General features: G+C 45.0%; 2 protein-coding genes and 1 pseudogene across 3 annotated transcripts in view; 1 reads left to right on the top strand and 2 right to left on the bottom strand.

The window, feature by feature from the left end:
* Positions 1–13,325, top strand: part of LOC147428987 (glutaredoxin-like) — a 73,419-nt gene that overhangs the window by 17,112 nt on the left and 42,982 nt on the right. The gene's annotated exons all lie outside the window — the stretch shown is intronic.
* Positions 1,576–7,881, bottom strand: LOC147428988 (uncharacterized; annotated as a pseudogene).
* LOC147428989 (uncharacterized) lies at positions 2,559–4,175 on the bottom strand. The gene is made up of 2 exons (XM_086496080.1): positions 3,243–4,175; positions 2,559–3,053 (listed from the first exon to the last, which is right to left on the bottom strand). Exons 1-2 carry the CDS (start codon positions 4,173–4,175, stop codon positions 2,559–2,561), a joined length of 1,428 nt encoding a protein of 475 aa, XP_086352206.1.

Consider the following 13,325-nt stretch of genomic DNA (forward strand, 5'->3'; position numbering starts at 1 on the left):
CGGGAGTGCAACTTCAGCCCTAGATCTACCCCTTGGTGGCCATCCGCAATCCCACATCGAGAAGGATCCAAAGGTACATCAAAATCAGCCCTGTAAGTGCCTTGTCTTGAGGAGTTACCACGACGACATTCACCATTCGAGTCAGTAGAGTCTGCACTTGAGGTATTGAATGTGTGTACATTCCATTTATGCAATCTAAAGCAAATACCACATCGCAATCGGTGTGGGGGTCCCTTGAGAGGGTTGGTTGGGACCCCATCGGGTGTCATTCTCCTCTTCTCTCTCTTTCTCTCGCCTTCTACACCTCTCTCCCTCTCTCCCTCATTCCCTCTCTTCAGGGAAAGGTGAAGGAACCATCATTCAAGCTAAAAGGAATCACTAACGCAAGGAAAGAAAGAAAAGGATTTGTGGAAGTGTAAAATCTAGATCTTGACCATTTCAATTCCGTTGCACCTGACAACGCAAAACAAGAATATAAATAAGTACATAAATAGACTAGATAGTATATCATAAAGAGATGTTAGATATAGCTTGTATTGAAAACTTACAATACTGAACAATTCTCAGTAACCATTACATACAACTTGCAAGCGGCCACAATCTGCAAATTTTTGGCAAGTAGATCTCGAGTACGTACCCAAGATTTGGATTATCGTGTATCCGATGTCGATCTTCCTTCAAAGACATGGCAATGAAGATGGGATCTGGTAAGTTCGGGATATGGACTCGAAGATTCATTCAGGAAAAAAAACCGGGAGAGGCTCTTTGGGTTCTTGGTTCTGCTTGGGTTCTTGATGATTCTTGGGTTCTTGGGTTCTTGGGGTTCTTGGTTCTTCTTTAGGTTCTTCCCTTGAGTTCGCAAAGCTGAAATACACACAGAGCTCTGATACCAATGTCAAGTGCAACGGATGTGTTTATGGATTTAGCTCGGATCTAGTACTCCGTACGAACACAAGGGACACTTTACTTCGCTTGAAAGAACTGAACTAAATTGAAAGAAAGAGAGAGACAAGAGAGAAAAGAGATGACACAAGGGTGTCGGGTCCCAACCCTCAAGGGCCCCCTTGCTCTGCTGCTAGAGCAAGTACTTTCTATATTCTTGCACAAATGTTCATACAATGACTGAATGCTGAGATGTTGATGCTAATGGGTACTGATGCTGATACTGTTGAGTCTATGTCGACGACGACCACGACGGTGTTGACGACGACGTCAAGATCTGAGCTGCTAATGGCTGAAAACTGGAAATGCTAGCTACTTTTGCCAGAGATCTGCAACTGCGGCGGTAACGCAGAGAGGATCTGAAACCGCCAATGCATGTGAAGCTGAAATGCAAAAGCGCTAGCTGATCTGGGCTGAATGTGCAAAGTGCTGGCTGCTTTGGGCTGAAAACAGAAATGCTAGGCTGATATGCTTCTGATGGTCAATGCGGTGAGGATATGCAACCAGAAGGGTGCGATATGGCGAGGCTGAAGGCTGGTTGGAAAATGCCGATGTTTGTGTGTCACAAGACGGGGGAAGGTAGCCAAGCTTTCAGGTGTAAGTTGCAGAGAGAGAGAGGCAAGACCCCTACGTTCAAAAGTAGCCGTCCTTGCGGCCCTTGAATCCAAGAAGGAGAACAATTAAGAGGCAAATGTGCCAGGTGGCCATCCACAATTAGAAGGGGGATGTGAGAGCAAGGCATGTAAGCAAGTGCGCAAGATTGGGGCGAATGCTATTGAAGAAGAGACCAGTTAGGCTCTGGCCATTGATTGTTGGGATGTTAGAGGGTACGATGTCGGGGTATTTGTGTTCGGAAGTTGAGCCGGGAAGGCGCTGGGCCCTTGGCTGTGGGAGACGGTAGAGAAAGAAAAAGAACGGAGTAATTCATAGAAAAGATGCTTAAAAAGAGAGATTAGCTAACAAAATCCTTAATCGATCTGGTATATACAAAGAGGGCCGTTAACGGCTTAGTAGAGCCATGCGAGAGGGCTTATCACCTCTGCATGACTTAAGGGTAGGGCCAAGCAAGAAGGCTTAACACCTCTGTATGGCTTAAAGGCAATAACTGTCGGTAGCTTCTTCGAAGACTTGCGCAGAAAAATAAAAAAATCTGCAATTTGGTGCCGAATTTGCTGGAGTGCGTGTGACGCAAAAAGTTGCAGAACACCCTTTCTGTTCTTGCCCTTGGCCAGTTTATAAAAAAAACGTTTGTAGAAATTTTTCAGAATAGGACTTTTTGGACCTATAAATAACTTTGTCCTCCCATGCAGTTTCTCTGTTACATGGCTTTCTCTGCCCCTCAAAACACCTTGTATCTTCCTAATATTCTCACCAAGACCATATAAGGAGCATATGCTAGTGTCATCATAGAGCAACTCCGAATAGCAAATCATCAAATAACTTTAAAGTGCATCCTGTAAACAAATTTTCTCAGCATGGAAGCGGAGCTTCACGACATCCACCCCCTCTGAACTTGCACATCCTCTGGCATGTGCCAACTGTCCCTGTTAACCCAAAAATTTGTTCGTATAGTATAACCTAATAGAAAAAAACCTCACAAAAAACCAACCTACATCTTAGTATCCTCGAGGATCAAAAGGCCTATAAAGTAATTGACAACAGTCATAGCTAGCATGATAACCTCCTGGGTCATAAGGCATATATAGTAACTGCCAAGAATCATAACTAGCATGATAGCCTCTTGGGTCATAAGGTAGTAGAAGATCATATTTTAAGTATATTGCATCTCCACAAACTTTCTCATAGCATAGCAACAAAAAGTCCCAAATTCCCATCATAGCAGAACCTAGAGGCAAAATGAATTCAATCACTTTGGTTTCCAAAATATCAATCTGCATTTGTGAATCATTGAATGCCATCATTTCATTTGATACCACAAACGCTGCATGGCTGGCTTCTGTAATAGGCACAAACTCCTCTAGAGCCTCATCCAAAAGCATCATAAGCTCTTCATCATATGTTGTAGGATGTTCTTCACTACTTTTGTCACAAGGAGCTCGAAATTCCTCTAACACATCATCAAGCAGATCCATAAGCTCCATATCTTCCTCCTTGGAAGAACCACCTAATTTGTGAGTATCATCACAGAAAACCTCATCGCATGTTTCGTACATAGACACAAATTGTTCTGGTAGCTCCACACTTCCATTCAAATATCTTTCCACTTCAATAGCACAAGTCTCAGCATGCATTACAAAGATAGCATCAATTTCTTTTTCCATAGCATCATCATAGCAAACCCTGTAACCTGTAGTAGCAGTCATAGACTGATCATCATCCATCACCCCCTCTGAATATGCATCTCCATAATCATAATCTTTGTCTTGGTTCACATCAAATACATATGGTTGAGCATCAAATACATCTACATCATCACCAGTGTCCTGAAATGCAGCCATAGACATGAAACCCTCTTGTATAGCATCCTGAAATGCAGCCATAGACATGAAACCCTCTTGTATAGCATCATCCAAAACAATTGCTTTTGCATGTAATGCTGCATAAGCATTCTCTTCATGTTCTACACCCAAAGAGCACTCCAAATGGGCATCCACATCACATATTGACTCTGACAAACATGTTTCTTGATCATTGCTAGCAACTATGCTTGTATGCAAACCATGTACTGGCTCTGAGAAACCTGCTTCCTCATTTATGTCACTTTGAGAGGATATGACTGCATGCTTAGCATCCACAGAGTCATATCTGCTTTGGAATAAAGAAGACAATCCCAATCGAGCATAAACAGTATCTACTATGAAATCATCATCTGCATGCAATAATGTCTCGTCTTCCAGAAGACATGCATCAATAACAGATTCTAACTTAGCTCGGATAGAATATTGATCACCTGTATGATATGCTTTTTGCATTAAGAAAAATGGCTCCTCATCTTGTCTGCTTTCAATTTTTTGAAGCTCCAGGTCTTTATTCACTGAGATCCCCTGTAAAATTGCTTCTGCAAAAGCATCCCAATTATCTACATATGTTCTTGCAATAACTTGAACTTGCTCCTTAATATCGTCACACACAAGCTGTGCAAACTCTGCAATCATTTGAACTTCTGGCACTCTTTCACGCTTCATTTCTTGCTCGTAACACTCTAGGTGGCCTTTTGGATCATATTCACCATCAAACATTCGTCTTTCATCGCATACTGCATCTTGCTGCATTTAAAGCTTCTTCTATTTGCTTCTTTGTTTTCACGGCTTCTACTTCATGCAATGATCCTTGCATCACTTGCATATCTTGGAAAAATCTGGAACTCCTGTTTTGCCATTAGAAACATGGTGATAAATTCTTCAAATAATTTCTTCATCTCCGCTGGAATCTCCATCTGCATCTCCCACCCCGGCTCGCTTCACGTCGGGTTCACCAAAGATGTCGGGGGATATGTGTTCGCTACGTGAGCCGGGCAGGCGTCGGGCCTCTGGCTGTGGGAGGTGTGAAAGAGAGAGAACAAGAACGTCAGATGTAACTGAATCTGGAAATCACCGTAATCATCAATTAATCGATTAGTACATCTGAGTACAACTTTAGCCAAGGCGAGCTGTTAACAGCGCCGTCACTTGGATCATCTGCTAACTAGGAGTTTAAGCTCCCATTTACAGGATTAACCAGGCCTTTAACGACACCGGACTTAACAAAATGCTAATTCAATCTTTAACGGATGACGGTGATGGAATTTTTCCTCTGCCGCTTTAACTGCTTCAATTGCCCCGTGGATTCTACAAGCTTCAATCCAGTTCATTGCCTCGATCATCAAGTTTCAGTAGTTATCAATTATCGTGCTTTGCACGCTTGCAGTGCCTTATCTACCGTTCACGAGCCTCAATTTCTCCTTTACTCAACTTGCCCTGATTCCCTTAACCCTTGCTTATTTGCCTCGACTTACTCCCTTGGTTGATTCGACCAAGCTCGCCCTTGCTTGTTTGCCTTGACTTACTCCTTTGCTTGAGCTTCAAGCTCCTTCTTCTCGAACTTACCACTCCTTGCTACTTCATGCCCTCGCAAGCTTCACAAGGGCCGAGAGAGAGAAAGAGAGCGAGAGAGCTTTGCCTTGTCCAAGCTCGAAAGAGAGAGCGAGAGAGAGGGAGCTTTGCTCCTTGCTTCGAGCCCTCCCACATTCTCAAGCTAGCTTCGACCAAACTTCAAGATCCTTCTTCTCGACCTTGCTTGATTGCCTTGACACCCTTCTTCTCAAGCTAGCTTCGACCAAGCTTCTTCCTTTCCTTTGCTTGATTTGCTTTCCGAAGACAAGCCGAGAACTAGCTCGAAAGAAATCTTGCCTTCTTTTCTTCGTTGAATCAAGGTTGAAAGGGAGAGAGAGAGAGACTTTGCTTCACTGACTTGTGTTGCTAGCCGAGGACTAGCCGAGCTCTCTCCTCTTCTGAGCTCTTCACCCCGTAACCCTCATCTCCTTCGCTTCCTTCTTTGTTCTTTTTTTTTTGGTTGCTTTTCTTGTTACCCTATATTCCTCTCCCTAAGCAACTCGTTTCCTTAAAAAAACTTGCACCGACGGCGCCGTCGGTGACGTGGCACGGAATCGAACGCTATGACGTGGCAGCCCAGTTTTTCCATCGCCACCAAACTGCGCAGGAGCGGCACCGAATTGTGCGCCTTGGCCTGCCGGTGGGTTCCCACTTCATGCACATTGGCGTCTGAGCTTTGTCAAGCCCAGCGCAAGCCCTCTTTCTTTCCTGCACCCTCTGCCCGCCTGCTCACGCCTGCTTTCTCTTTCTTTTTCCCCTTTTATTTCCCTTTTCACACTCACATGGCTCTTCTTAATTGAATGGACGGCCTTTTCCTCATTGGGCGGGCAGCCTTTGACCATACCCCCTTGGGCGGCCACTTGGTCTTTCATTTAGTTGGGCGGCCTTAAGCCTTTTGGGCGGCGGGCTTTATGCCCTTGTAGGGCACCACATTTGGCATACATATCAGCTAAGGCTACGCAAGCAATTGCTCCATGTGAGATGACATTTCGGACCATGAGCTCTTCAAAAGCTTTTTGTGCTTTCGTAATGGCACCGCGTTTAACATGCATATCGACCAAGTACAGGTTTCATTTTTAGCAGTCCTTGAGTGATATTATCATCATGAATGTTGCTGCCATTTTCCTCGACACAGCCTTCAAGATGGAAGTATAAGTGATTACATCTGGTAAAAGACATTTCCTTTGCACTCGGTTATTTATTACTTGTATCAGCTTCTCAGATAATGCCAAAATTATCCAGCTTAGTAGTACCCGCAACTGACACCGGACTCTGCCTGCCAAGCCGTAGACTTCTCAAACTGCATAGAACGCATACAAACCGTGCTGAGGAGGCCAAAATTCTCAGATGGCATTTCGACCGAGCGGACCGGACTGGCACGGAACCTACCCCCGGTGAATCGAACCTGCCCCCGGTGAATCTTTAACGGCTAATATCTTGGCGACCGAAACTCCGATCACTGATCTGAAAAGACAGACGTGCTCCACGAAGTGAGCACTTCAGGCCCGTGCATTCATTTCATCTCTGTCACCTCAACTGCAGTTGCCCAATCCGGTACGGATCTGCATTAACTCAAACTTCAAACTGCCATAACTTTTTCACCGTAGCTCCAATCGACGAGCCGTAAAGACAAGCCGCTAGAGCACTTCAAGCACTGCAGTTCGAGATCATAAACTCCCATTTGTGCTCACTTCAATCATACTCATTTTTGACATCATTAAGACATCTGTTGGCCCTTTTAAGCCTCATCTGGCATACATTAATCATTAAGCTTGGCCTGTTAACAAGCCCTGATCACTGCTCACTAAAGGTGTAGGCTTTAAAGAAGCTTATCTTGCATTTCTCTGCTCTTTTTCTCTTCATGGTAGCGGAGCTGCACGACAATGAGCCACCCGATTAACCAAAGCCGATAACTAACAAATGTGTCTGGAGCCGGTCACGGACGAAGCAAGTAACGTGGGCCTCGCTTCGCATGTTGCTCAAACTTAAGGAGGAGAGTGGGAACAGATGATCCGCACAGAAATAGGGTTGTGAGGCTGACTGAGGAGGCAGCGGCAACATAGGGACCTCGATGAGTGCAGGTAAGGCTGGGAAGCCCAGCCGCCACGCCGACTTCATTCCTGCAACAATTACTATCTTTCTACTCTTCTTCTTTTTGAGAACTTTGCTCTTTGGTCTGCATGTTTTCCAAATGTGGTGTATTTGTTTTCATGAGCTTCCTATTCGGGATGTGGTCTCTTGGAATACATTGACCATTGTAAGGTATGCAAACAAGAACAAGGCCAGGAAATAGTGGGTTGTTATGTCTTCAACAATTGTATGGTGAGGATTCTCTCCAAGTTGTTGAAGAGCTTCCGAAATGGGTAGGCAAGGAAGCTGATCTATGTTTTTTTCATTGGATGCAAAACGGGGGGCGTCTCTAAATGTGATACCATGCATCTAGAGGGCATGTGGCACTAGGTTTGTTTTGAAATATGATCACCCATGCTCACATCTAGAAGGCATGTGGAAATAGCCAAGGGGTTTGACGTAAGTGAATGTATGTTTAGTGAGGTCTCTCTCAAATATGATGACATGTGCTTACATCTTTAGTTGACACAAGCGTTAAATTTGGGAATCTTTTTTTGGATGAACTACCTATTCAAGATGTGGTCTTCTGGGATGCATTGATCATTGCAAGGTACACAAACAAAGCAAGCCCAGAAAGTAGCGGGTAAAGGAAAAAATATGTCAACAACCTGCTGGTCATATGTATGCCAAGTGCGGTGTACATATGTTTGTATTAGATAAATGTTCAATTTGTTCTCTACCCATCATTCACCAGCATGGCAATCACCCACACCCGCCCCGTATTGAGGATGTGTATTGTGTCTGAGTTGGCATCCATCGCCAAGTTGCTCAGTTGACAGTAGGCAGCATTGTACAGTGGTAGAGCATGAATTGGAGATGTATAGAAATAGACATATACACACAATATACATGTAACTGTGGTAAGAGCGAGCGGGACCCGCCGGTAGGCGGGTCGCGCGAGCTAGTCTCCTTTATAGCTCTAGGGAGTCTTGGTTAAGGAGAGTCAAATATTAACCCCCATGAATTTATAAATGTTGGTACAATGTCACTTATTAATAAGTTTAAGAACTCACTGATACGAGGTGTTTCACATGCTAATTTACCTAGGCTAGATACTAATACAAAGTTCTATGATGGGAACACTCCGTAGTGCCTACACTTAGCAAACAGCGGCGTTGCTCACGTGTGATGAGAGGGTATGCAAATGCACTGAAGTGCCTTTAACAGACTTGGACACCTCAATTTGAAAATTTGGCACGACACACGAGAGAATCACTTAAAGACACTTCACACTTTAATCACAATTTAATTGAGTCGACAGGGCCTGGCGTAGTTCCGTACCCAGAGAGATTGGCCCCAAAGACTGGTACCCCTTTTGGTATTTATTTTTATATTAATGCTTGAGCAAAGTTATAATGCCCGCGGGTCCTCTTTGCTCGAAAGCTCGTCAGCAATTTGAGCCATATAGTGGCCCTGGGTCCTTATTTAAGGCCCTGAGCCTTGAGGGCTCTCAAAAGCAGTTACATGAAAAGCTTCAACTCAAAAGCACTTGGCCCCCAAAAGCTAGAGGCTAGGGTTGCCAGCGCTAAAAGCGGAAATCCGTACAACGCCGTAGAATGCAGAAGTCCGTACGGTCTGCCATGTCAGCTAGTCAACACGATTTGCGGTGGGTCCGTACAGCTTGCCACATCAGCTTTTTCTACGCAATTCTCTCTTTAATTCCCTAGTGTCCCTAGGGTCCCATCGGATGGGACTATGTCGTGGCATGCCCAACTAATAGGACCAAAAGTTGTTCCAACTTATAACTTTTGGTCCTGTCAGTTGGACATGCCACGTCATAATTTTGTGACATACCCCCCTCGTGAAGAGTTGTAATCACCCTCAATTACGTCTGTCGAAGCCGATACAAGTGGGACGGACTCGCCCTTCAATTTTACATCAAGTTCAATTTCTCGACCCTTCTCATTCTTCAAAGGCGCTTTCCTTGCCCTCTAATTGACCACTGCACTGTTCTTGTGGAACCAAGGGATTCCTAGGAGGACGTCACACCCTTCCAAAGGCATGATGTAAAAGTCCTCGTGCCCTATATACCTGTGACAATGCAAACGAAGTTTGCCAATGACAGGTGTAATGGCAACATCTGGTCCGGGTGCCGCTAGAACAACTTCTGCTTGTGGCCCCAATCTGTCGGGTGTGATTCCAAGTCAAGCCGCCAATTCAGGTGAAATGAAGTTGGCCTTGGCTCGATTTGCACTGACTGCAGTACGGATTGCCGCAAAATACGCTGGCTGCTGAAGTGGCCCGACTGTACGGATTTCCGCAATTAGCGTTGACTGTTTTTGGCTGGTAGCTTTTGGGTGAAGTTGCTTTTGCGTTTAATGATTTTGGGGTTCTGCTTTTAGCAACCCTTGTAAACCTTTATAAGTGACCCAAGGGGGGTCACTTCTTAGGGCATCTGGAGGCAGAGTCTGAGAGCGAGCACCCGCGGGCAGTTGTACTTTGCTCAAAGATTAACATAAAAGAAATACAGAAAGGGGTGCCAGTCTTTGGGGCAAATATCTCTTGGCACGGAACTACGTCGAGCCATATCGACTCTCTCTCTTAAAATGTGTGAAGTATTTTTGAAGTGAATTTCTGCTGTGTTGCGACAGAATCTTGACTTGGGGTGTCCAAGTTTGTTACAGTGGTATCAGAGGCTGAGCATGGCCGATTTCTCTTCTTCCGGGAAATTCGATCCCTTTTCTCCCGAGAGGAGGCAACGCAGAAAATTCAAACGACCTAACAGAAGACGAGTATGGGCCACCTCGATTGACGAGCAAATGCTTTAGTTTGCTAAAGATTCCCAGTTTGCAAAATTTTTGACCCAGCAGTCCATGGCATACTCAGTGGCAGAAAGCCACCGAACCACCAATCCCGGCAATTAAGAAACCTCCTTCTCCGAGGATGTTCATTGAACAAGAACTTCAAGAGGTGGTTGAAACCCAGATCAATCAGCTTTTGGACACGAAGAATCAATTGAAGAACCGCAAGAAGGGGACTGGCTACCCCGGTTACCTAGGCCGTCAATCTTATTTTGCATCTGCAAGAAAGTAGAGAAGCGTGTCCGTTTTGAAGGACTACCTAGTTCTTCTTCCTTTTCTTCTGACAATTCTTCTAGCTCTTTCGTCGTGAGTGAGGAGGATAGAAAGAGCAAGAAGCGAAGCAAAAAGCAAAGCTTTGGAAAGAGCAAGAAAAAGGCAAAGAAGCTCAGATTTCGACCAGTTTCTGATAGCTCTACGGAGGAGTCATCCTCTGACAGTTCGGACTCCGATGACCACATCTTTTATGCGAAGAAGAAGCATTTTTACAGAGCCAACCAATACGATTTCCTCAAAGACAAGAGCAAGAAGACAAAGGAGTTTAAAAAGGGTGGATATTCAATAGAATTTGTATCCTTTTCTGGATTCCGAGATGCTTTGAGGGCTTTGGCCTTCATCCGGCAGTTTGACATAGCAGTTTGACATAGCTTTCTCTGGAGGGCATTACTCAGAGCACTCCAAGGTTAGGAGGGCTGCATCATTTTTAAAAGGAAATGCTCGAACATGGTGGTCCATTCTTCTTTTGAGGAAAGAAGCCCTAGTCAAGTGATTGAAATTAAAACGGCTCTTTATTTCTTCTTGGTTGACTTGCGAGTACGAACGAGATGTAAGAACCGATTGGAACCATCTTCAGATGACCAAGGGAGATTCTTTGGATGCATATTGCGAGAGGTTTTGGGATTCTTTTCTACCGACCTCTTCGTTTAAGGTCGTCACCTTTAAGGAACAGATTGAGCGGTTTTGCTGCGGACTCCCTACAAAGATCTGAGATTACTGCCTTGAACAAAAGTCGGACTCTATTCAAGAACTAATGGGTCATGCGAACGGGGTTTTTCGATACATTCAGGGAATTTGACCTACCCCACTGATGAAATCTTGACTCAAAGGACCGGACAGACCTTTAACAATGAAAATAGAAAGAAAAAGAATCCCCATGGAAAGAAAGATACACGACCCCGACTGATACTTAGAGAAAGGGCTAACTATCTCAAAGAGGGGAAGTGTTTTGGTTGCGAGGAACAAGGGCACATCTCTGCAAAGTGCCCCAAAAAGGCACAACAAGGATAGATTGAAGACATGTCACAGAGTTCTAGAGCAACAGAGGAACGTGGCAGGAAAGGCAACGTAAGGTGCAGTGGAAGTGAATGTTGAACTTTGCTCAAGATGAGTGCTCCGAACTGTGCTCAAGGATTCCTTTTACTTACGGAAGGGAGAGCCTTCCGTTCCTTTAGTGAGAGAGTGCGAATGATCACAAACAAAGTGGGTAAACAATGTGAATGAAGATGCTGAGATTGAGAGAAAGAGAGAGAGAATACGATACCAGAATGTTGTCAAACCCTCCTCCAAGGGCCCCACTCTCTATGACGAGAGCGGTCTACTATTGATTGCACAAATCTCTACAATGCAATGGACTTGCCGATGATGTCGACGACGATGAGACGGGCTGAAAGCTGAAAACGCTAAGGGCTGAAATTTGCAAATCTTGTATGTGCTGAATTCTGACTCTATGTCGGTGACGACGGCGATGGCAACGATGCGATGACGACGCGCTGAAAACGCAGATGCTGAAATCTACGAATAGCGGGCTGAATTTGCAAACGTGCTAAATTTGCAAACGTTGGCTGATCTGACCGTGTGGCGAGGATCTAGTGCGGGAAGGTGAGATTTGCGAGGTTTGGGGCCTGCGGTATGAAACCTGTATGCTGAAAACTGAAAACGCTGATGCAAAGGGTACTTCTGTTGCTTGGAATCTGCAAAACGCTAGGTGCTCTGCTATCCCAAAAACGCTAGGGCTGGTCTGATGTAAGGTGAAGCGGAAGTGAATGCTGAACTTTGCTCAAGATGAGTGCTCCGAACTGTGCTCAAGGTTCCTTTTACTTATGGAAGGGAGAGCCTTCCGTTCTTTTAGTGAGAGAGTGCAATGGACACAAACAAAGTGGTGAACACTGGGAATGAAGGTGCTGAGACCGAGAGATAGAGAGAGAAGAATACGACATGAGAAAGTTGTCAAACCGTCCTCGAAGGGCCCCTCTTTCGATGGCGAGAGAGGTCTATGCTATTGATTGTGCAATTTGATACAAAATGCTGATGCAAATCTAAGTGATGCTATGTCGAGGTCGACGATGCTAAGGCTAAAAACTGAGTGCTGTAAAGCCGGCGGGACGACGACGGTGATTGGTTGAACTGGCTTTCCTTCTACTATTCCTTATTGGCTGATTTGCTGTCACAAACGCTGCCCCTTGCTGGTCCAAAAACGCTGCCTGCTGCAGGTGTAAAACGCTGCCTTGCTGGCTATGAAACGCTGGTTTCAAGATGTATAAAAAACTCCAATTGACCTGCTGAAAAAACGCTGTTTTATCATGCAGAAAAACGCTAGTTTGCTGGTCTTTGGAATCGCTGAATTGGCTGAGTCTGGTGGTTCTTCAATGCTGAAAACGCCAGGTCTATGGGCTGAAAACGCCAGTACACCTATGCTGAAAACGCTGAGGTTCTTTGGTCTTGGTTCTTGTTGAGAAGATGCTCCAGAGGGCCTGCTGCACGGGGTGCTTGTGCTCTCCTTCCTGCTTCTGCCAGAAATGCTAGCGCTAGGTTTTCCTTAGGTATTGCTTTAGTCATTTTGCCCTACCTAGTTCCCAACAAAAGTCACTTAAAAATAATAAGTGAAAAATGTCAAGAATAGGGAAAATAGGTCTATGCACTGTAAAAATGCTCTTGATGGGTTCTGATGGAAATTTGATGGTCATGCTGTGTGCAACCAGAGGATATGCATCTAATATAAGTGTCTGGACATGCACGGTCTGCGAACAGACTCATAAAAGTGCCAGATCACTTCCTATTCTAGACTGACTTGACCGAACTGAACCTGGTCATGCTGTAGCTTGTCCACGGACACATAGGGTTGGATGTGTCACGTGACATCCCCTCCTTTTCAAAGTACGGTACTGGTACCGAACTGTATGGCCTCGAGGGAGATCGCTAATAGCATCCGTAATCATGGAAAGGACTCTTCGTTGGCCCACTCTGATGCGTGGGTCATGTGATACTTGAACTTCATAAAGGTCTACAACGCTTGCTTCTATGGGCCGTTCCAAAAGCGACACAAAGTCTTCTGTGGCTCCTTCGATGCTTTGTCTCTGTCCATAGTCATGCGTCTACCATCTTCAAGAATCTCCGAGGCTGAAAA

Source organism: Adiantum capillus-veneris, chromosome 22, assembly GCF_014529385.1.
Source record: "Adiantum capillus-veneris isolate H3 chromosome 22, ASM1452938v2, whole genome shotgun sequence".
In the NCBI taxonomy this organism is placed as follows: domain Eukaryota; kingdom Viridiplantae; phylum Streptophyta; class Polypodiopsida; order Polypodiales; family Pteridaceae; genus Adiantum; species Adiantum capillus-veneris.

What these genes read in the sequence shown, in the direction of transcription:
- LOC147428989 (XM_086496080.1), bottom strand. Translation starts at nt 4,175, where the DNA reads ATGCAGCAAGATGCAGTATGCGATGAAAGACGAATGTTTGATGGTGAA. An exon ending in CTGCTACTACAGGTTACAGG is followed by an intron (nt 3,054 to 3,242) that starts GTTTGCTATGAT and finishes GGTTCTTCCAAG; the next exon opens with GAGGAAGATATGGAGCTTAT.